General features: G+C 34.9%; 1 protein-coding gene across 1 annotated transcript in view; it reads left to right on the top strand.

The window, feature by feature from the left end:
* Positions 1-21,468: 21,468 nt before the first annotated feature.
* The window catches only part of LOC116167657 (harmonin), a 38,604-nt gene continuing 34,068 nt past the window's right edge, over positions 21,469-26,004 (top strand). The window contains exons 1-2 of the mRNA XM_031483089.1: positions 21,469-21,515; positions 21,569-21,839. Coding sequence (XP_031338949.1) covers positions 21,573-21,839 — 267 coding nt within the window. The 5' untranslated portion in view covers positions 21,469-21,515; positions 21,569-21,572. The remainder of the gene's footprint in view (positions 21,516-21,568; positions 21,840-26,004) is intronic.

Here is a 26,004-nt window from a genome sequence, read left to right as displayed (position 1 = left end):
TATGTACAATCGCCGTAACATATGCTCTATGTCCAAGATAAGGAAGGTCGCCATGGGTAGGTATTCTAGAAGGTAGGTAAGAGATACAAATTTGAGAGAAAAGTTGCGCAAAAATTACTAAGAGGGGATAACTTCACCCTTTGCACCTCATCATTATGTGATTTATTTATTTATACTTTGTAGTGAGTGCAATAAAGTCATGTTGAATCCCTGAAATTTATTTTGGTTTTTAATCTACAGCAAAACACTCCTACACAGCAACTTTTAATGCTCGAAGGTGGAGTTGTAAATTTTATATTCCGATATCATACTTTTAAAGCCCTTTTTCTCCTGAATTCAATTCCAGATTCAACATTATTGTTTAAATGCGGTTTACCTTTTTCTTTTGGGCTTACTGAAGAAAATTCCTATTATAGTAGGGTTTCAGTTGGATGGAATGAAACATCCCACCATGTGAAGTTTTTCTTCGTTAATTAGTAGTTAATTAGTATATAGTTTGATTGAAATTTGTATAACTGTATTCCATTAGCTACAAGAGAATTGCCAACTACAGCATTTAAAGACTGTGTGGAATTTTCAATAGTGTCCACCATTGGCCTTGAACCAATCCACGTTTAAACATAACGTCAAGGCACTGTTACACTGTTTTGGTTTTAATCTGTGGGCTGGTATTTTCGGTACAAGGATACTTTAATATGAGAGCACTGCTTACATTTTATGCAAAACGGGATAGATCTTGATACCGTGCCCCTAGCGATAGTTCACAACTATTGGATACAGCAGGATGGTGCACCTGCACATAATTCCAGAATCGTTCGGGTACATACCTGAATGAGATTTCCAGAAAAAGTAATCAGTACGCATTCGGGAACACCCCTGACAGCGCGTTCCCCCTTGAATTTATTGTATGTGGGGGTTCATTAAGAATCATATTTATCACCACATTTTTCCAACGGAAATCGGATTGAAAAAAAACAAAGGGATCAAACTTGCTTAGAAATGATTGGGGATTTCAAGAATAATTTTTATTTTCCGCGTTTCTTCAATTTATCAGCACCTCTAAGGCGATGCATCAGGTTTTCGTAATAGTCTCCCGTTACCGTACTACCCTTGTTCATATAATCAAAATGGTTGCCATTATTTTTCCTGCAGAAGAGGTGGCTTTAAACTTCTTGGGAGGGCTGGAAGCCTTAACATGCCACTCTTATTGTTTCGATTCATTCATTCATTTGGAATAGGGAAAGCATTCGCGGAACCCATCTTGCACTCACCTTTCTTATCAGTAAGTACTCGTCTAAAAACCGTGGTTTGTGAAACTCCTAGTGAAGCTGCCAATTGTCGCCAGGTCCGGCTTTGGGCGTAAGCGGCGTAACCCTCCGCCTACGCTTTTTCCTGTAGGATGAAATGGGGAGCAGAAATTGCCGAAAATGTATTTTCCCCATGTCCCGGTTAACTTGCCACACTGTATAGCCGGCAAGGATATAACTGGATGTTGATCCTGTTAAGATAAGACATTGGCTAATAGGCGGTACGAAGTTTGCAGAGTCAGCTAGTAATAAATATTGTGGCGAATTTTCCAGAAATCCCGATAGACATCGAGGCGCCATGAAAAATTAGTCATCGACAGTAAAGAACCGATGTGACGCAATATTTCCGGGAAATATGATGTGTTTTGTTCTAGAATGTTCGAGTTCCGATTATTGGTTTCTCTAATTATTTTCCCTTTTTCTTCCCTAATTTTTTTAGAGGTAAAGCCTATTTAAGTTCTTTTGTAGAGAAATCCATGCATACTATAGCTTTTAATTTTTTGAATTTTGAAACCAAACAATTGGATAATTCACAACTGGCTCTTTTAAGAAAATCAGTAATGTCATGGCAGTTTGAGATCAAACATGCATTTCTCCGTCATTAGGTTAGAATTAAAAGCATAAAAAGTAGTACGATCCGGGTATTTTGCGCTAAACAACGCACGTAGAGCACTATTTTAAGAATAAAACCACTTTACGATTTCTACTTTTTCTGTAGGTGAATACACGTTGTAGATAATACTATGCGATCAAAAATGAGTTGCTTTTGTTTGCATGGGAAATCTTAGTTAAATTGAACTTCCAAAGGCGACTCGACCACCGTTCATTTTTGATCCCCCTTTAGAACTTAATAATTATTTATAGTAAATAATAAACGTAAAACTAATGGCAAATGCAGGCGCTTTTGTTTGATTTCAGAAATCTATGGCATTACCGACTTTTTAAATGTTCTTTCTAAATTTTTTATTTTTCAAACTTTTACTGTTTTTGGTTTTATGAAATAGAAAACAATAGTATGTAAGGATTCGTAATTTTTCTGTACAAAAACCTTATCTTTAACTTTCTCTAAAATAATTAGGGAAGTCAATAATCGGAAATTTAAAAAATTATATTCAAATTCGTATGGTACGTTGGACAAGTTACCACCTGGTATAGGTACTCGTATAACGCGTGATACCACAAACTGACAGATAAATAATGTTGCAATTGTTTTGTACCAAGGCATATGTGATTAAAAATTTTATTAAAATTCAAAACAGTCCGGTAATATAAACACAAACCCTGGTACTATGTTTTCCTTAAAATCGTTTTTTTATTATAATTTTTGATTGTAAAAATGTTGATTTTGTAAATTCTACCCGGCAAAATCCTTTTGGGAAAGTCGTTTCGTCTCTAAAAATGGTGAAGAAAATGTCATTTTCTTCTCTAGCAAGAAAAGCAAAAAAACAATTGCTGCGTTAGTCTTAATAATGACATTTAAAATTTAAACATACCCGTATCTAGATTGCTATGTGTCAAACTTCGTTATTTAATTTTTCAATTTTTATTGCAGTTTCAAAAAAAATTATGTGTAAAACTTGAGAAGAAAGTGTTTTTCAACTTGAGTTCAAAGACGAAAGTTATAAAAATTGAAACCTTATCGTATGCAATAATGAAGTTTGGCACATAGCAATTTAGATTATGTTTCGATTTTAAACGTCATCAGCAACTGTTTTTTACTTTCCTCACTAGAGAGGAAAATGCCATTTTCTTCATCCTTTTTAGAGACGAAAGTATTAGTTGTTTTGTTTCTAAAGCAGTTTCAGAGAATAGTTATTTTCCAATCGTTCTAAAACGAATTCTTAATAGATCGATTATGGACACTTTTCTTTAATGAAAAATCGTCGATCTAAGTCAAATAAGCCCTTTGGGGTCCCTTTTAGGACTCGAAAAAATTATTTAACAATCTTAAATGAAAACTCGTTCTCAATCGATCTAAGACAAGTTCTTTTCGCTTAATTTTAGAGATGCAGATCTATTGAGTAGTAAATGCGACCATTGCTTCATCAGACCTGTAGGTAACTACCCATTTATAATGGAAAGGGTTGTCAAAAGATATCTCGCGCAGTTTGATTTGTGTATTAGTAACAAATAATGAATTGGACGCATTTACTGAGAAGGTTTGGGCCCACGAAAGCCACTAAACAAGTGGATGCAATACATTTCATTTTATTCCTAATTTTGGGATTTGGTTTGCTACAACATTAATATTACAAAGAGTAAATTATCAAGAATAATTAATTCACTATTATAATAGCTAATTTGTCCACCTTAAATTATTCTCCTGGACAATACATAAGTACATGAAAATACTGTCCTAGTTCTTTGAGGGAATTTTTAATTGTGGAAAGCTGAGAATTTGTAAAATGGGTAGAATAAATTAGAAATGTGTTACTTTTAGAAATGATCCCGCTTTTAGGGTCCATTTTGTGATACAGAGATCATGGAAGACGGCTTCTCTTCGTTGCCAGTAAACCCATAAATCCACGTACATTTCCTTGACAATAATTATATCCTAATCAATCGTGACATTATGAAAACAACGTGCTGAATAATAAATATGGGAAGAACACTTTGCGCTAAATCCAGGTCACGAATCTCATACCTACTATCAAACACAAACGCATTCTTTTGATGGTAAAGGTGAGGTTATTTACTGAAATTATCAACAGGTGAAGCAATCGTGTAAAGTGGTAAACAAACTCGCTTCAATTTCTATTTGTTAACATATCAGCTTCACGTGATTTTCTTGCATCCGTACCCCTCACATTTTTTGGGTAGTTGTACACTTGACCTTTCGTAAATACTCACGGAAGACAAGGCACTTATACGTGTTATAAAATCGGTAGGAAGGTATTACGAAAATATTTAAGAGAAAACTTTCTCATACGAGCCTACTTTTAATAGCCGTAAGCGTGGCGAGTCTACATTTTCTTATGGTAAAACGCGACTTTTGACCATCGATGGATACACGCGCTCGCTTCTGCCGGTTTTGTATTGTTAAACTGTGTCAAAATCGAACGTTCAGATTCGATTACCTACAAAAATTGGAGAGCTCGTCGACTGCAATGGCCAATTTGTAATGGCCTTAGCGGATGCACGACTGTACAATTATAGGAGGTAGTAGGTAGGCATTCCTAGCCTTGAAATTAAATTCAATCCATACGCCACTTTAACTGCGATTTTAATCGTTGGCATTAACAACGCCGATTAATTTCCATCCTCTGCAATCCACATACCTACTCCACTAAAGCATTATTATACGAAACGGAAGAATGCGGTTTTTTAAAATTTGCTATTAGGCCACATATCTCCAAATCGCTATAGTTTCTGTCTGTTCAAAAGTGTTCAACAGTTTCCCAACTTTCCATGCAATCCAAGAAAGGCGCTCAGTTTTTGAAAAAAACACAAAACCACTCCAAAGCTTGGAAACAACCGATCATCTGCCGAACGGTTCAGAAGGATACGCACACATTAACTTTGTATGTGGTAGGTTAATTGATTTTCAAAACGGTCCAATTTTTTATAATACACAAATAAACTTAAAAGCGAAAATTGAAACCTATTCAAACACATCGGTTCCGACCCGTAACTAAAATCCTATGCAGATGTTGCGGTTTTTTCATTATTATAAATTATTCGTGCGGAAAGAGATCGACATTAAAAAATAAATCAAACAGTAGGTATGAGGTTTCTCTGTTAAGTACAATCCAATTTTAACTAAAATATTATTTTACCTTTCTGATTACGGACACAATTTGTATTGTACATTAACCGACTGTAGTAGATCGGTACGCATTTTGAAAAAAACGAAATAGAATAGTATTTTCTGGAAAAAAAACACCTAATAAACAACATACTTTAGTTTTATTACTGTAATGCACGCCTATTAGTGCAGCTGTTACAGAAACTGCCAAAAGGCATTGGTGAATTCAACAGCAAAATTATATCTGGGAACTGGTGTATAAGTGAATGTATCACTTTTTTGTATGAGGAAGTCTGTCAAATTTACTTTTGTTTACTACACGTCTCATTCCATAACGTAACCTTTCACCTGGAAGATTAAGTTCCTTTGGGTTAACTTTCGAGACGTTAATGCGGGCAACTTCTACAAAATTCAGATTTGGAAAGAAGATTGTTTTTCGGGTCAACGTTTACATTATATCAGCGTCTGAAAATAGTTAATTGTATACTCATTTAATGAAGTCTTCACCTAATAAAGCGAAAAGGTCACGTTATGGAATGATATGTGATGAATTTATGGATTTGGAAATATAACAAAATTTCACTGACATCTTTGTATAAATTAAAAAGCAAAATTCGAAAGAAAGTTGTAGCGTAGAAGGAGCCTAGAAATGCATTTCTTTGCGCTATCACCTATAAACTTGCATTTTATTAATTTCACATTGTTTAAACTTGTACCAGTGATTATAATAAATTTAATCAATGCTTGTACATTATTAATACCTATACTATTTTCAGCCACATAGGTGCCAATAATGCAAAAAAGTGAGATTAAATTTTAAATATTTGAAATCAGCTGAAAATTATGCAAAACATTGCTAATTTAATTTAACCTTCTTTACTTACCCTTCTAAAAAGTGAGATACAAATGGTAAGTATCGAAATATAAACACATTTGGAACGGTTGTAGGACAATTCGCACCTGAATAATTCGCACCCGGACATTTCGCACCCGCGCAATTCGCACCCGGACATTTCGCACCAAGGAAAATTCGCACCAAAGATATTTCGCACCCGGACGTTTCGCTCCCGGACAATTCGCACCCGGATAATTCGCACCGGAATAATTCGCACCAGAATTTCGCTCCCCTGAGAGGGTATTTTGTGTACGGTTGACTTTTAACATAGAAAGTCGGCTGTGAAGTATTAAATTAACTGAGAGCTTGAAATCTCCAATATTACTCACCAATATCACGTTTTATTACTTTGTGCATGTAATAGACGTATACCTACATTTAAAATTTGGATACTTTGAATATTAAGGTATGTATAATTTGGAATCGTCACGTCCATTTTGTGTTCAAACTCTAAATGGGATAATTTATTAATATTGAATAAAAGTTCTCTAAACCGTTCCCATATAATTTAATAAAACGAAGTGATACACTACATGTTTCGACCAACGGTCATCTTCAGGTGATCTACAAGATGGTAGAGATCATTGAGGAGAGACTATAGCTATAAAACTTACAATAGATGGAAAACAATTAAAAACCCAAAAGGGCAGTAAAACTGGAAAGGCCAACGACCATATCCGTGGTTGGTTCCAGAGTAAAATTGAAATTTGAAGAGGTTGATAAACTAAATTTTTTGCAAGGGAGGGCCGAGCCTAAAAACTAACATTAGACGACGCTATAAGCAACGATGAAACTTACGTATAAAAAAGTCAAAAGGTCAAAAGACGATATCCTAACTAATAAAATACCCAATTAACGGCTTTGAAACTGGAAACCATCTGCACTTCCAAAATCAGTGCTCGGTTTAGCTAATCTTACCTTGTCATCGTTGACCCAGATCCTGGCATTGCATGTTAAACTAAGAGCCGATGGATCCTTCTTTGCTCTTCTCGCTCGACACAGCCATGATGAGCAGTTTTGGAGTTTAAGGTTCTTAGCAAAGAGGTACATGTATCCTTCATAGATTATGTATCTCTTTCCCCTTTTCGTTGTACCGAACTCCATTGTTACGCGCCCGTATAGTTTGCACCGCCTAAATCTCATATCCATTGTCAACTTTTTGTAACAAATCAAATTTCAACTTTTAGCCTCAGGGACAAGTCCATTTTTGATGATATTTTCCTTGATTTTGGCATTTTAATGTGGCACTTAAATATTTATGTTGGTTAAACAATAGCCTTACAATTTGTAGAGGAATAATTTTTTTAATAGTATTTATGAGGCAAGAATTCATACGTACAATCTTATGTGCCTTTTTAAATGGAATGGACCATATAAAAGCAGTAGAGATATTAGGTCACTTTAATATCACTCAAAATCTGAAATTTAGTACTTATTTTATTGTAATCTCCGTATTAAACATGAGAACACTTGCTAAGGTTCCATGAATGAAAATTTATTTAAAAAAAAAACAAAAAAAAGGTAACAAGTTAAAAAGTAATCGTAAACGATTTACATAAAGCGCATTTCCACTTGCATTCATTTCCCATTTATAAGATGCAACTTCTGTTAAAATCGTAAAAATCCGGCCACAAATATGAAAGATAGCGTTGCACATGGGCAATCCATTGTTGACGTGCTACTTCAATTTCAGTTTATGAGAAGAATTTCATTTCAATGCTTTTCTAAATAAGAAAGTTGGAACTGCGCATGCGCAAACCTAAATTTTAAAACTAATGTTAGATTTTCCTTTGTTCCAAGCGCCTAAGTATCAAATTTCACTTAAATGGTTCCATAGATAAAAAAGTTGACACTGCGCATGCGCAAAACCAAATTTTGAAATTGGCGTTTGATTTTCCTTTATCCCAAGTGCCTATGTATCAAATTTCGTTTAAATTCTTCCATAAATAAAAAAGTTGGCACTGCGCATGCGCAAAACCAAATTTTGAAATTGGCGTTTGATTTTCCTTTATCCCAAGTGCCTATGTATCAAATTTCGTTTAAATTCTTCCATAAATAAAAAAGTTGGCACTGCGCATGCGCAAAACCAAATTTTGAAATTGGCGTTTGATTTTCCTTTATCCCAAGTGCCTATGTATCAAATTTCGTTTAAATTCTTCCATAAATAAAAAAGTTGGCACTGCGCATGCGCAAAACCAAATTTTGAAATTGGCGTTTGATTTTCCTTTATCCCAAGTGCCTATGTATCAAATTTCGTTTAAATTCTTCCATAAATAAAAAAGTTGGCACTGCGCATGCGCAAAACCAAATTTTGAAATTGGCGTTTGATTTTCCTTTATTCCAAGTGCCTATGTATCAAATTTCATTCAAATACTTTTATAAGTAAAAAAGTTTGCAATTCGGTTTATAAATGGTCGAGATGCGAAAAGGGCACTGTGAATTTTGAATCGATTCGATTCAACTTTTGGCATTGCGTATTATATGGCTAAAGCTATGCCCATATTGAATTTCATGCAATTCAGTTCATAACTAACGGAGATGTAAAAGCGATCGAACATTTCTAAACAAAGTTATCGTTCACACGGACAGATAGATGGACAGACAGACAAAGGAACAGACGGACAGACCAACCGGCAGGCGACAGATAACAATGCAAAATTATAAACGATCTCTAGGATCGTTAATAAACGGCAAAAGTGTAAAATTATGGAACATGTAAAAAAACGGTTTTTTGTTTTTTTTACAATAACTTTTTTTGTAAGCGGTACAGAAAAAATTCCTTCCTTGGTACAAGACTCGACACCATAACGAACCAAATAGCGAAAAAAGTAGAACAATAGCTCTTAAGATAAAAAACTAGTAGCGTCGCAAAGTTAGCGGACGGACGGACGGACGGACGGACGGACAAAGTGGCCACAATAGCGCATTTTTTTTTTATTTTTGTGGAAATGCGCTAAAAAGACACTCATCCGTGATGTAAATTGTCCATGCACTCATGTTCACAAGTGGACGGATGCTGCTAAACGCTGGTATCGGTCTATCAGCAAAACTGTCACCTGACATTTCTTAAACCTATTTACCCAGTTTTATTGTACCAATTCACAATCAAGGTTTTTTTCATTTGGAAACCTTTTAGCACGTACAAATAATATTGCAATAGGAATATAAAAGTCTAAATAAGATTTTAACAATTATTATTTGTTAATAGTAATAGTAACTTCAGCACCTTCTATTCTTTTCATTTTCAACCCGTCTTCAATGTTTAACCTTTACAACAACACCTTCCATCAATAATAATTAATTTCACCCTCGATTTCACCTGATGATGGCGATTATCTCCGAAACTATCGTCGTGTTTTAATACAACAATAAATAAATGTATGGGGAAGGCTTTGAGATCCGATTTTCTTAATCTTTGATATTACTCAACCCCATTTAGAGGAACGTTGGATCATGTTCAAAAATGTATGTAAAATTTTTAGAATATTCACATCATCTACATGTGTAGGGTGACTTGTGTCGAGATTATGTACAGCAATAAGAAGTCACTTGAGTTATATCTTTTAAAAGATTATAGGGATGCTATCAAGAAGGCCAAACGTGACCGCGTGGAGAATTATACATTATTTCAACAAAAATACTAAACCTCAAGAGATGTCTGCAAATCTCGCTGTAAATGGACATACTTTTCGCGACTACCCTTTTCAATCTACAAAAGTTACTTTTCCAAATAATTCTTCTGCAAATCCTGATCCGATAGATAGGTACTTGTAGTAGTGAATTGAATTTATTTTGCCAAAAACGCACAGTTATTGGTTCCCTCCAAGTCTACTGATCGGTGGTTTACCATATTACACAATTATTATACGCACAGTTCGATACGTTAAAAAATTATTCATGTATTATCTCTTTGGCTCCTCTAAAAATAAACATAAAAATTCTTAACATACGACTGAAAAGTAGCGTCTACTTTCAAGTAGATGTAATTTTAATTTTTTTTAAATAATTTAAGATTTCTTGATTGTTTGATTGCTTTTGGTATAGCATTGAACACTTAAATAATGAGAAATACAACTGAATGTTCGGTTTTAAAATATTCACCCGGTAGAAATGCAAACAAATTCAAATTATTTCAGATCAATTCGGAATAATTCCGTTAATTCACGTTAATTCATATTAATTCAGAGGAGTGTACACCAAACATTCAAAGTTGTTTCCCTCTAGCCGAAATCAATTTGTATTTTTGGAAGTATGAAAGTAACCTATTAAAGATTACCTACTCTTCCATAGATTTTTGAGGAAACTGGCAACAGGGATATAGGTACAGTTTTCTATTATATCCTTGTTGCCTTTTTTGTGAATCGGTATAACTTTAGCTCTTTTCAGTTGATGAGGAAATGTTCCTGTTTGAAGACAATCATTTTTTATGTGAGTCAGGGGAATCGCAATGTTACTGCGTATATTAAACTAAATTCGGATATATCTTTTGCTTTTCAGGCCGCTTCTCAAACAGAAATGAGAGATATTGTTAATTCATTGAGTACTAAAACAATTAAACATAATCGTAGCGTCCTAATTCATCCACTAACAAAACTAGTAAGTTTATCGGATCTGGTATTTTTCTAGAACAGCTGAAAATTGCGACTGTCATACCATTATAATAAGAAAGGAAGAAGGAAAGAGGAGAGGAGAAAGGATCCTAGCAGTGTCCATATCGATAGTGGCAAATTTTTAAAATTACCATTTATCGACAAATGTGGTCCGTTAACTTGCCCCCCTTCCCCCCCCCCTCCCTAGAGATTTGATAGTTGATAGTAGTAATAACTCTTGCGCCGTCATCGTTTTTTTAAAAATCGGAAAACACATTTGGGGGGTTCCAAGTATGCATTGCGCCCCCCACCCCACCACGTAATTTGTCGCTGGTATCTATACCACCTGATACATCTGGTTATGGGCTCAATTACGCCACTTGACTTAAAGCTAGCGGATAGCGCCATTACGGTCCTGACAAATTTTCAAAAAGTGGTGGGGGGCAGCTTAACGTTTTTAAAAGTTTTTTTTCTATCGTGGTGCAGCCTCTGAAACCGAGCGTATCTCCCATCTTAAAAATAGAAGGAAGTTTTTTTATTGCAAATGAGCATACAGAACCGGGCACAAGCCAGGAGCTTTTAGTGCATTAAAAAAATTAATTTAAAAAAAAATGCGCTATTACGGACGGTTTTACGGCAGTCCGTCATTGTGAGGGATGAGATCTCGGGACAAGAAACTCGTTGATGATTCGTCATTAAATATAGTGTAGCAGGTTTATTTCCATAATCATTTCGAAATGATGCCCAAATTCACTAATTTCGTTTAAAGAAAACAGAAAGATCTGATTACTTCCCAAGATATGCCAGAAAAACTGAAATTTGCCGGTTTCCTTTTTAGCGCGTTTCCACAAAAATTTAAAAAAAAAATGAGTTATTGTGGCCACTTTGTCCTTCCGTCCGTCTCTCCGTCCGTCTGGTAGCTGCTAGATTTTTATCTTAAGAGCTATTGTTTTACTTTTTTCTCTATTTGGTTCGTTATGGTGCCAAGGCTTGCACCAAGGAAGGAATTTATCCTACGCTGCTTAAGAAAAAAGTTATGCTAAAAAAATCTATTTTTTCATACCGTAGGTAATTTTACACTTTTGCCGTTTATTAACGATCCTCGAGAACGTTTATAATGTTGTATTGCTGTCTGCCCATCCGTCTGTCTGTCGCACAATCCAATTTTCTTTTGTTAAGAGATTTAAATGAAATTTTACATGTTTTGAGCATGCGCAATCCGATCTGACTAAAAAGACGCAAAACAATTATTGCGTATATGCCCAGACCCACATTTGTTATTTGTTAAGCAATTCTTCTGAAATTTTAGGGTAGGATTCTTCTTATAAGCTAAAATTGAAGTAGCAGGTCAAAAATGGATTGCACATATGCAACGCGTTCTTGATTGTGGTCGGATTTTGGGGAAATTTTAACAGAAGTTAATGGAAAATGAATGCAAGTGCAAATGCGCTTTTTGTAAATCGTTTACGATTACGTTTTTTTCTGATGTTATTTGAGCAGATACTTTTTTATATAGCCCGTCAAAAAAGTTCATACTGTACTATGAGTAGCATTTCTTATTGCGAATATAACGATGTACGGCACACAGAAAAAAGAACAAAAGTTGGAAACTGTTAGTTTCAACAGGATGGTGTACCCGCGCACAACGCCTTAATTGTGCGAAAATACCTATCGGAAAAATTTTCCATTTTCCAGGAAATATGTTTGTATAGTTGATGATTTCTCCGAAACGAAACGTTGTATTGAAATTCCCTCATGAGAAAGTGTTTTTTTTTTATTTTTTGTATCTGTCAAAGCAAATTTCAAGGCATATCATCGGACGTAATAGGAATTTTTAGGTTTTCTTTCCAAGCATTTCTGTTTAAGCCACATTTGAGCTCATAATAAAAAGTACGAAAGTACTCTCGCCAGCGCGTTGACTCAATATAAACCCCGCTTTACAAGAGTCCCATAACTCATTTGATCCTATTTAATCTGTGATATGTATTGTACCTGACGCTTCTATAATTGTAAAACAATTGTTAAAGAAATAGATATTATTATTTATCATCATCAGGAACACTTCGCGAACTGAGAGGGTTAGTTTTGGAAGTATTTGCTAACATTACTCCACAAATGCTGACTAGAGGGTGTGAAGGTGTGTCCAGTACCGTGGTGGTTTATAGAGGAAAAAAATACAGAAGTGTTTTTCTCACTTGAGGGTGCTCTGTGTTCGAATATGAATTTTCCCCCAAAAAAATCGCACGACAACATTGCAGATTTAAAATAAATTGCAAAATGTTATCTCAATTTCGAGAATTTTTGAATATAACAAAACAACGGTGCTATATCGTGTGACTGCACTGGAACCCGAGCCACCTCCATAACCTTTTTATTTCTGATTTGTTTTATTTTGAATTGAGTAGGTCTATAAGAGTGGATATTTCCGATTTGATGAAGCAAAAATCTAAAATGGCCTACTCCTTGTTTTTCCGGCGAATGATATGCTTATTTTTACATATTTGAGGAGTCTACGAGTAGATACATACAGGGTGGTGACTTGCGTCACGCATCATAGGGATTTCAATGTAAAATTCATAACATGCGATTATTGGCTCCCCAAATTATTTTAGAGCAAAAATGTATTAAGGTTTTTTGTAGAAAAAATTTTTTTACGTCAATCAACCGTATTAGTTTTCAATTTTTTACATAATAAAGACGGAAAATTGGAAAAATAAAACCCGCATCTTTTTCAATAATCTGCGATGCCATGGAATTTTCTAAAACAAAAAGATGTCCAGTTATCAATTAGCAGCAGTTCGAAATGGATTTTATGATCGACTTGGTTATTGCCTTGCAGTTAATGGTGACTTATTCGAACATTTATTGTAAATTGTTATGTTAGGAAACCATTTTTAGTAATTTGATCTTTCTTTATGTTGAATTCGCTGTTCTAAATACATATAATACTTTTTGAATTGATTTGCTTTATAGCAGACATTCCATGGCATGACGGATATTGTAGTTTTTGTATTATAAAATTCCATGGCATCACAGATTATTGAAAAAGATGCGGGGGTTATTTTCCCAATTTTCTGTCTTCATTATGTAAAAAATTGGAAACTAACGCGGTTGATTGACGTAAAAAATTGTTGTCTCTTGTTGTATAAAAACCTTAATACATTTTTGCTCTAAAATAATTTGGGGAGCCAATAATGGCATGTTATGAATTTTACATTGAAATCCCTATGATGCGCGACGCAAGTCACCACCCTGTATACGAATTTTAGTATAATAGCATAATAGTGATAATAGTCAAATTGGGGTAATGAAGAATAAGACATTGGAAGAAAAAATGTCAAACTTAAAAAAAAGTAAGTCATTTCCATTGAAAGGGGAAGTTCCCCATTTCGAATCATCAAATCGCAAATAATCACTTACCTATATAAATGTAAAGTGTGTAAAGTATCAAATATGACTGCATGTAACTAAATAATAATCAGAAATAAAAATCACATCCTATCTATTGAAGTCAAATAAAGAGGAACAATTGTAAATAATAAAGGCATATTTTGGGTACTGAATATAATAATAGAAAAAGTAAAATATGCATCATTTAAAACAAAAATTGATACGTTCGAGGATTTTTAAAAAAAATGTTTAATAAAAGAGTTTATATAATATAGTTCCAGACTGTACACTCACACTGTATGTAAGGTTTGGTACTATCTTGAAAGCAGACCGCACTGTATATTGTTGGTTAATTCTTATAAAATTATGATCTTGTCTAGGATCTTGCTTATCTTAAGAGATAGAAAGTTGGTTAAATGGGGGCAAAGTTGCAAATTTCCGTGCTGAATAACAATATGAAAAGAAATTTAAAATATCTTCAATAGTTTTGAAAATATCGCAAGAAAACGTAACTTTATTCGCATTGTACTTGGATTTTACGTTGGTAATATCGCCATTGTCAGTGATATTGATTTTCATCGTACTTCAATGCTGAAATTAATTTTCTGACAAAAAAGTTGTCCAGGCCAAGCAAATTTAATTTCCTTTATTTTTCTATACCATGAATTTTCACATAAAATGCATCGTTACTGTGTTACAAACGATAAACCAAAAAAGTGACTCGATATTTTGGGGGAAAGATTAAATTGGAATTCAGCACCCTCACAAATATAAAAATTAGTTGAGAAAAAACCTCTGTATTTTTTCCGGGATCACGGCATTACAGTTACCATCGGGTGACTGGACTAAATTTGATATTTTGGTGCTATACATAATTGAATTCAGAATAAAAAGAGCTTTAAGAATATATCAGAATATCACGGCCGTACTTAAAGAAATGAAGTTGATAATGATTCCGCAAAGACGAAATGTCGGATTGAAAAATTAACAATGCTACCTTTAAGAGCATTGAAAGTTGCTGTGGAGAAGTGTCATTAGTTTTGCTCTAATATTAATGCCAGAAAAAAATACTAGTAAAAATAGAAAAAATAAAAGACCATTCATTGTGCAACTGTTCTCACATTTAACCAAATTTGTACCTCTTACCGTCTCTAGAATGCCCATAGTGGCTCTCCTTAGCTCGGACACAGTTTCGGATTTCTTACCAGAAATAAAGATTTCTTCAGATTCAAATTTCATACTTTTTTAGAAAATTGGGACCCACCTCTATAATATAACTAACTTTGTTAGTACCTACACCAACAATTTTCATTTCTTGGATAAATTATGTTTAAATAATCTACAACTAATTCTGGAATTGCCTTCTAAAAGTTAATTTTATTCTGTTTATAAAAACTTATGTAATTTTTTGAAAAATGCATACTTATATCTGTAACAATCAACGTAATATTTTATGAAATATCAAATATTCTTGTTTCTCTAGCTTGGGTACATCTAATTGATCTACAAGAAACCCTCCAATTACCTTCTAAACATTAGATCCTATCTTGTTTTCAAATTGATATTTTAGGAATTCTAATTAACTAATGGGCTGTAACTGTTTAAAATGTATACAGTGTGTTCTAACTAAGATTGAAAATATTTCTCACTTTGGTTAAATTAGAAAATATGTAGCATTTCTTACACTTTTACCCTCAGTTAATTAGTGATATCCGTATAAGGATTAAACTTTCAATGCAAATATTGCGTGATGTTTGTTAAAATTAATGACTCTATCGAAAGGCAGTATCTTCAACGGATTAAGAAAGACGCATTGAGTGTTTAATAGTACGTAGGCTGTAGCACACTTCATATATGGATATGACTTAATCCATAATAATTTAATAAAGCTTCTCGCCCATTTCATTTTTCTACTGTATATAAAAGGACCAATATCGTCTTTGGCAGCGTTATTGTCGAAACGTTTTAGTGTTTACCGAACAAATCAAATTGTTGGAGTTTTGATCATTAAAAGTTCGAAACCAATAAGAATGCATAATTTTCCTAAAGGTCAAAAGAGCCTCTAGATTTTGACTACCAGTCTTAGTATTTAAATTTAAAGATAGTTTGCTAGTTTGCTATAAATTAACCATGCTCTACTTATCAGCATTTGATTTATTCATTGCCTCAATTTTGAAAATTATTTATTGAATAAGATGAAGATATAATGCAACCAGATTTTATTGTAAAGTACAGTAGGTACAACACCGCTACTATAAGCTAAGGTGTCTGTATTCGCTTGTATAGCGAATGGTTTGATATTCTATTATTATAGATCAGAAGATGAAAGGAAGACACTAAATCTTGAATAGAAATTTCCCCTTATAAGGTATCCTAAAGGCTATGTTTAGTGAAAATGAATTATAAGTTGTTGTACTGGCTTAGTCTCCCAATTAACTAACGTAGGTATTACACCTACGTTCCAAAATTTAAAAAAAAACTTCGTAAACAACAAATCTTTTAGGTCAATTCTTATTCTAGTCTGTTAATTGCACAATAATTGAATTAATTTACCCACTGTGCTACTGCCTTCACTTTATAATGCGAAAAGGTCGCGTTTTAAGGAAACAGACACGTGAACCTAATCAAGATTTGTAAACATAACAAAGTTTTCACTGGCACCTTTGTATAAATTAAAAATCAAAAATCAAAGAAAGTTGTAGAATTGCTATGTAAGGTGATCTTTTGAAGTTGCAAAGTGGTAAAGCATTTGATTTGTAATTGCACATTAAAATGGACAGGCAAGTATCGGATGCTGCAGAAATTGCCCGCATTACCTACCTTCCTGAAAGTTGGTCGTAAGGAAATTAATTTGCACCTCAGGTCAAAGGCTACGTTATGGGATGAGATGTATAAGAAACCACAAGTCAATTTCACCGACTTCCGTGTATAAATTAAAGAGCACTATAAATATACTTACAAGTTTTCTTCGCGATTATTCATCATGTGTTTACTTTATTTTAATACCCTTCAGTAAAACGACTTTCGGATTTATAAAAAAAACCGATTTGGATTATTTTTTATTTACTCCTACGACGCTGTACAGGGCTGACTGTATAGATGTTCCTAGGGAGTATGCATTGTAACGAATGTTACAAATTTTCTTTTTCTCCTACTTCTTCTGGGGGATAAAATTGGGCGTGGTTCTTGTTGGGTATTAAATTGATATGCTTCGGCTGCTCGTCGGTTAATAACCCTCTTCTGGCCTCAAGCATAAGGGGTCTTATTTTAAATAGAACACTCTATATTTGATTGCATTTTCGAAATGTACATGAAAATCTACATACCACATTTCCCTATACCCAGTATCAAAGGTTTTCAAGTTATTCAAGATTTTTCAAAATTTTCGTTTGACTGCTTTACTTTAGTGTCCTGTGCCTATGGCTCCGTTGACTTGAATTTCAAAATGTTTTCCAAAATTGAATGCATTTGCGAATGATTTAAATTTTGATTGTCCTTCTACAGGGTGTTTTAAAATTAACGGTCAAGTTTAATAACTTTTCAAATGAAACCTGCTTTATTTTTTTTCCTACTTCATTTCATCAAAAGCTCTTCTCACCCTTCCAGTTCTTCACGAGAAACAGCAGGTGTAGCTTTGTTCTTTATAAGACCCCACACATAAAAGTCGAGTGGCGTTATAGCCGGAGATCAAGACGACCAATACCGCGGATCTGTGGGCCTAATCCACCTGTTTTCAAAAATGTTCAAAGACATATGAGCACCATGGGTAGAATGAACCGGCGCTCCGTCAAGTTGAAACCAGTAGTTTTCTCCAGGTAATGTTTCCAAAGATGGTACTACTAACGCGTTTATTTCAAGGCCTCCTAAGAAAATTATGTATACCTATAACGAGTACCATTTTTTGAATATCTTAAATAAAACGAAAACCATTACAGATGGGTGTGGAGAATATAATAATTGATCGATGATTTTTTTTCGACATTTGAAAGTGCAAAAAAATAAAGCAGGTTTCATTTGAAAAAATCAACTTCTTAAGGTTTGAAGTTATTAAACTTGCCCATTTATTTTAAAACACCCTGTAGAAGGGCGATCAAAATTTAAATCATTCGCATGTAGCATTTTCAAAAATCTTGTATAACTTGAATACTTTGATGCAGGTTATAGGGAAATGTATCAAACGACGCAGATTTTCGTGTAGATTTCGAAAATGCAATACAGTACAGGGTGTTCTATTTAAAATATGAAAGTTGCTATCCACATCCGGTACAACCGGAAGTGAAACGATCGTGACAATATTTCTTTTGACAGATTATAAAAAACTACGTTGGCATGCAAATTTTCAGATTTAAATTATTTAAATACTTCTAGGGAACGGTTTGCGTGAAACAGCCTGTATAAAGTTTATACTAATAAACTACAATGAGCCTGATCTACAAAGAATAATTCGACAAGATAATATACAACGAGGCGATTATGACACAAGTAATTGTTTATAAATACCTCGTTTGTTCATGCACTAGGGGTTGCTTTCGTGGATGCTTCGCTGTGAAGTGTCTTGATCGGCCCTCGAAACTTGGACATAGTTGAAGGTACACGGACTGACTGTAGAATCGAGGCGTGGCTTTCCGTTGTTCAAATCGGCTCAGCCGTTTCGAAAATACAGGGTGTTCTTTACAGTAACCTTTGAATAACTCCCACCACTTCATTTTTAGAGCTACACCAATAATTATCAAACAAAAAAGGTTCAGATTATGATCGACTTCAAAGACCGAGCACTTTTTTTGTTAGGTTAATATAGCGGAATTCACAGAAACATCACTTTTTTAGATTCCAGATTGCAGTTACGCCCCCTAGCGGCCATTTCAGGAATTTAAAAATATTTTCCAGGTTTTTCTCGTGGCCGTTTTAGTAATAACTTTCTTTACCGCAAGCCTCTACGATGGACAGGTTCCCACATACAGTACCTCGCATTCTTATTTGGCCACCCTGTACTTAATTTTAATTGTAATTGTTAGTTTTATTGGGACTTGTATTGACTTCAGCTATTTGTAACTAGGGGTAGGTAACCCTTAAATTTGTTTATGTTTTTGTTTCACTTTAAATGGTATTCTGATTTTAATTTTTTTAATATTGCCCAGATGTCAATGTTCCTTCGATGTTTAAACTCGTTTAGTTTGATTAGCGACTTCAATTCTTTGTGTATATGCCTTTTTTTTAACTGTTTCGTGCGTGCAGAGGTAAATGCTGGAGTATTAAAATTATTTAATGGCATTCCTCTTGAAATACAATTTAAGTCTAAGGTTACCGTATCCAGGATCCCCAGATACCTTCGGGATTGGAGAAGTGCCCGCTAATTAACAAAGTATTTCATTTACTTTATGCAAAAGACTAGGAAATGTTATTTTTCACAAATGGGAAAGGAGTGGAGTCGCTTTTAAATCTATTTGAGCTGGCTAATTTTAAGCATATCAGTTTTGTATTAGGTTAAAGTCAGGTTTAAATTATTGAAATTCAAGAGTTACTTCCTCGGATTGTTAATTTTGGTATATTGCACATATTACTCCAGATTTTTCAGATATTTACCCTCCGTGAACAATGTTTCAGAATTTTCTTCGGACTGTAACTGTAAACTGTAAAAGAAAGCTTCGTAAATAGAACAATAGTCACTCTATAATGAGGTTTAATTGTTTTTCTCATTAAGTACTGGAAGGGAGGTTGACAGAATCTCCCGGGAGATATACTGATGCTATTACTACTTGAGCTTTACCCTGTATGTCACAGCTTAACTGTATAATTGTGCTTTAAGGTGGCTAGGAACATAAAATACATGTTCTACGTTTTTCTTGCCGTGTATCAAAGAAAACGGTTCCTTTTGTGCCCCCAAGACCAGAAACCCTTGATTTAACAACCCAAAGTTCTTGATTAAGAGCAATGAGGCGTCTGCCTAAAGTAACAGCAGTCGCCCTACAGTGTTGCAGGTTTATTTGTATAAAATTCTCTTTTATCATGTATGTAGACCAGCATTTCCCAAACGAACATTGAATGGGTCCCGAGAGGGCCCCTAATGTGCGATTCGCCACTGATATGAATAAAGGAAAATGATAAATATAATGTTTCTTTCAGTTATTTATAATTACCCACTAAAAATTAAAACAACTTAAGTTGCGAAAAAAAGCTAAGAGGAGGGCCCCAGTTTGGAAACTTTGGGAACCACTGAAATGTACACAATATCTGTATATCTTTTATCCGGCGTTGCTAGAATCAGACCCCAATATTCGCAAACTCATCCCAGTTCGAGATTGGCCGGGGTGAGTTGCTAATCCTGGAGCTTCTTGTAGTTGCCCCTGTAGCGGCTGCTAGTGTTGTTGTGGTGGTTGTACTGACGTACTCTGCACCTCAGGTTCGGCAGGGTTACTAACCCTCACCTTTAGAGAGGACCCATAACTGAGCTTTCCCCCGCTGGCGGTTAGGTTAGCCTGGTCCTTTTCTTCAAAGGCGAAAGGTTGATCCCTCACGGCTGTGTGAAAGAGACGCCAGAATTTCTGAACCTCCAAGCGCCGCTTGCGAGGCCGTTTCACCGCCACAAGGTCGTCAGGTTCCCTCGGGACCCAGATGGTAGCCGTGCGGAGCCTAGGAAGGCTGTCTTCCTACGCATACCTTTAGTGCAGCCTCACACAATTGTACCTACTTCAACCATTCAATGGAAATGTTGTTTTTGCGTTAGGATCTCACCAGAGTATCTCCAACCCCTGAACGTGGGTGCTAGTGTATCGCCTCTTAGGGCGAACATATGCTGGTCAAGAAGCTTGGTCAAGTGATTTTGTACCATATCCGCATGGAAAGCCTACCGAGAGGGTTATTGGTATCTATTGAGTCGGTGTTGCTCCAAGTACAAATTTGCGTTTTAATTAGGCAAAACAACAGCAACAAATTAAAACATTAAAAATCTGCTCAAAAAGGTATCTTTGGTCTTAAAGAAAATATGGTGTGAATGTGACTTTGCCATGAAATTTGTTACATTTGTGTCGGAGAAAAAGCAAATAAAAACTTAATTGGCTCTATCAAAACGTATTCAGTTAATAAAACATTTATAGCTGTTGTAAAACGCAATGAGTTTTGCTATTTTCCCAACCAAATTTTTAATGAAACCGTCACAAGAAGCAAATCGAATCTTCCGAAGAAAGTACATTCAACCTTCAAATCACCAACGATCATTAGGATTGAGCAAAATTTGCAGATAGATATCCACTTGGAGCGATTACAAAACGAGACCCATTGTTAAATCGCGGCTCGCTTTAACTCAATTAGTTGCTTACATTGTTTGCCGAACGAGTAATTCTGTTAATACTAATTAAACAGGCGCAATTAAGATGTCCTAACTAACGTTATGCAAATTCATTAACGTGTAACGAAATGAAAAATGTTACTACTTCGCTCGGTGCTCGCTTAAAAAATTTTAACCGGCGCATATTATCCTTGACGAAATTAAACTTATATGGCCATTGTTTGAAATGGGTAAAACATTTCACGCAATACGCCTTTGCTTTTTATCAGAAATCGGATTGCGCAAATGAAAATGATTTCGTTTCGTACGTAGGTGTGATTTATAAGGAGTCACTTGATGGGAAATTTATTGTTTCAGTGAGATGATGATGATGATGGACTATGGGTCCCAGTTTACGGGATCCACTATCAGTTCGGATACGATGTCCGGAAGTGTCGGGAGTGTGCTACCGCGTATACGGACGGTGCGTTTGGTGCGACCGTCTTCTGGAACGTTACCGCCGCCCAATCTGACTGCGAGGTATGGTCCGAATTTGGGGTTCAGTCTTCGTGGTGGCAGGGAGCACGGGAGCGGATTTTATGTGTCGGTAGTGGACCCGGGATCAGAAGCACACAGGCAAGGATTAAAGGTAAATGTTTATACATACTTTTTTCAATGGAGATTGGAGATCCTCTGGGTTTTGGTAGTAAGAGACTAAGAATTCGTTACCCAGAACGTTATAATGGAGCCTCCCCTCTTTTTGTTGGGTAGGTTACACCATACCATCAATAACGTCGATAATTAATCGACAACTGACGTCTTAGATTAATTAATTATTTCATTAGTGTTCACATTCTGGCAGCGCCAAACAATGAAAACGATAATTGGGATGAAATCGCGTTCGGTTGAGAGCAAAAGTCGAGAACCGTTACAAAAAAGTTAAAGATTCGTGTTTGAAACGCTTGAAATGGTTCGCAACTTTCGTTATTTTCATCTCAATCTCTAATTATCTTGTAAGTACACGGGCTCTTGTTAGCAAATTCTGTTTCTAAAGCAGGTGTTCCTCGCTTCATCGGAAGAACCGTAACATTTCGTCACGACGTTGCACCTTCACTGTTATTCTATTAGAATGAATCGCCGATTTTATTTTTATAAGCGAGTCCTTTCCATTTTTGGACCGAAAGTGTGATGGAATTTCTAATGTGATGCTAGATGTACCTACCCGTGTACCGTTTGCTACTTAACGGGTTACTTTGTCGTACTCTTTGTTTCGCAATCTCACGAGTTGGTCCACGCCGAAAGTTCTGTTATGCGACGATTTATTCTTACTCGATTTTGGCGATGAATGGATTATCTCTTGATGGATAAACGACGATGGAACTAACAGAAAGACAATGAGTACATTGTTAGCGACTACAAACAGCCACCAATCACTGACTGGTCCAACAATCGGAAAACGTGCCTCGTCAAATAAAATAATAATGACGGCCGAATTGTTAAAAAATTAAATAACTTGAATAAAATAAAAAGATGAGGGCCCATGCGTTATTTATAGACACATCGATCTTATAACTCGACGATATGAAGTAGATCATCCAAAATCCTTTGCCGAGATCCTCGCAGAAAATGACCATTTCCGATGTATTGAAAAAGTTTAAAAAGTGAGCTGGTTTCAGGTTACATTTCTTTCCCAAAATTTTTCTTATTGGTTATTTCCAATGTAAATTTCAAAATAACCAAGTTCGTGGCCACGATTTATCGTGAATTACCCTTAATTTTAATACAAAGAAAGAACGATTTTTTATGCAGAATGATGATGGACCAATGAATTTGGAAATTGTCTACCTTGAACTTGAAACCAATCAACTTTAAACGAGAAACGGATTTTCTTATCAAATCCAATTTTCATGGGTTATTCATAAGCGATAAAAGTACTTGCAATGTTTCTGAAGAAGTGGAGAAACCAATTCATACGTTAATACACAACACCATTGTAGTATTTAAACAATGACAACACTTACTGACTTGCAAAACAAACGGTTGATATCTCTAAGAAATCGCAGATCTAAATTTTTTTTAACCAACTAACAAACACTTTAACCATCAATCATAAATTATGACGATTTTTCTTATAGATATTTAACCCCGAATTTGACATAATAAATAAATGGTTTATTGGTTACCACTGTGACTCGGCGTCCTTATAATGATACAGAGGAAATAAGTCCTGAAGCTTCTTCCTATGGTAAAATCCTCCAGCGAAATCAGAAGTTCTAGGGAGTAGTTTTTTAAAACAGTTAATCCTTCTATTTACGAATTACAAGCATGTAAGCGTCGGGAACGGTTGTAATTGACTGGCTTTAGAAATGAGTGTGAACATAACTTTTATTCGTACCAAAGGAGAAATTTGTTATCTAACCCGGGCGTTTTTTCACTTTAACTTTCGGTTAATGTGTTTTCAACTGCATACTAATTTCGTATTCCAACCATCAAGTTTAATCCCCTTTTGTTCACAAAGGGTTTTTTTGTAGATCCAGCGCGTTTAATTTGAACGTACACGATTTCAATTTATGTGATGAAAACGCGTATTTTGCAATGAGGTTTTAATGTCATCTGGTTACGCAATATGTAACTCCCTTTATTGTGTAATAAATGACACAGTCCCTTAATCCCCTTCTAGGTAGTAATTGTTCCTACTGTAAAACTGTCGTAACTTGCGTTCAATTAAGCTGGAGTTTTCTATTATGGCCGAAAAACACCGACTTTCGCTCTTGATGAATTCCGCACAAAATACTTAGCGACGAAAGCTACGTGGTTATGCCTTGGTGGTTCCCAACCCGCGAAATAATCAAAATTTTTAAAATTAACTGATCGCATGGTCTCCCTGCGTGCTCAACCACGAATCTGTAACATTTTTCCCTAAAACTAATCCCCTCTACTCCTTATTAATTAAAGAACGTCTACAGAATGGCTTCTTATTAACACCGACGGCCATCTTTACTCTTTAATTCATGTGTTTAATTCCCTCCCTACGAATCGGGCAAGAGTCAGGGCAATTATTCCTTTCCAAATACGACCAACAAGTATGCTACGTTCCACAATGCTGAAATGACCTCATGCCGAATTCGCAGTTAGCCATAATTAATATTAAGATCCAAATCACCGAGATCTTGGCTTCAGACATCTGGAATACATTAATAAAACAATGCGCTATAGACCTTAAACGACGCAGAAAGGACAATCTTTAATTATATCGAAAAAAAAGACCAGACCCAAATTTTGAACCACCGTTACAATGACTTTGATTCAACAATTATTCAGTATACCACTTGATACAGTTAATTTTTTATTAATAACTGTAACAACAATAATTATAGACGCGCGTCTATTATTTATGGCATGTATAATTGTTTTTCAAAGTCCACAATAATAAAGCTGTAGATAGCAAAAGAAAAATCATATTTGAAATATGCCAGGACAATCAATAACCAGGCGTTTTTTTTTCTAAAAAACAAAAATCGCATTACGTTTGGATTCCACCTTATATTTCGAGGAGTAATGGGTACCTATAGCAGCAAAAGTGAAGTCAGTTGACTATACAGGGTGTTTCATAATTGAATGTCAATCTTTAAGGGGGCGATTTTTGGGTCCATTTTAAAAATAAAACTTCATACGAACCTTTGTCCTAAACGTCTAACTGATGAGAAACAGGTTGGTAAAGTTTTCAAAAATAAATCATTTATTATTATTAATATCTGTAATACCACTTTAGATATTTCAATGAAATTTGGCATGTATGTACTACATGTATCCAGAGGTATTTTTTAACGTACCTCACTATTTTAATTTCCACCAGTGGCGTTCGTACGGAATTTCACATGCCCATTTTGGCAGACATTGATGGTACGCCACTGATTTCTCTGAAAATAAAAATTATTCTTGAAATCCCCAATCATTTCTAAGTACATTTGATCCCTTTGTTTTTTTCAATCCGATAAAATCAAAAATTTGGGTGTATAGTTGGCCCCCCACTTTTTGAATTTTGAGAATATTTTTATTGCAATACAGTTTTTTGATCGTTTGTTAGTTACATTTTTACGTTTTTTGGCTGATCGTTACTTAATTATTCAAAATCAAAAATTTAGGCGTATAGTTGGCCCCCCACTTTTTGAACTTTCAGAATATTTTTATTGCAATATGGTTTGTTGGTCGTTTGTTAGGTACATTTTACGTTTGTTGGTTGATCGTTACTTAATTATTCAAAATCAAAAATTTGGGCGTATAGTTGGCCCCCCACTTTTAGAATTTTCAGAATATTTTAATTGCAACATGGTTTTTTGGTCGTTTGTTAGTTACATTCTTACGTTTGTTGGTTGATCGTTACTTAATTATTCAAAATTAAACATTTGGGCGTATAGTTGGCCCCCCACTTTTTGAATTTTCAGAATATTTTAATTGCAACATGGTTTGTTGGTCGTTTGTTAGTTGATCGTTACTTAATTATTCAAGATCAAAAATTTGGGTGTATAGTTGGCCCCCCACTTTTTGAATTTTCAGAATATTTTAATTGCAACATGGTTTTTTGGTCGTTTGTTAGTTACATTCTTACGTTTGTTGGTTGATCGTTACTTAATTATTCAAAATTAAACATTTGGGCGTATAGTTGGTCCCCCACTTTTTGAATTTTCCGAATATTTTAATTGCAACATGGTTTGTTGGTCGTTTGTTAGTTGATCGTTACTTAATTATTCAAGATCAAAATTTGGGTGTATAATTGGCCCCCCACTTTTTGAATTTTCAGAATATTTTGATTG

Source organism: Photinus pyralis, unplaced genomic scaffold (genome assembly GCF_008802855.1).
Source record: "Photinus pyralis isolate 1611_PpyrPB1 unplaced genomic scaffold, Ppyr1.3 Ppyr1.4_LG4, whole genome shotgun sequence".
NCBI classification, from domain to species: domain Eukaryota; kingdom Metazoa; phylum Arthropoda; class Insecta; order Coleoptera; family Lampyridae; genus Photinus; species Photinus pyralis.
Note: the sequence above shows the minus strand (reverse complement) of the source record. Positions and strands in the feature narration are given on the sequence as shown.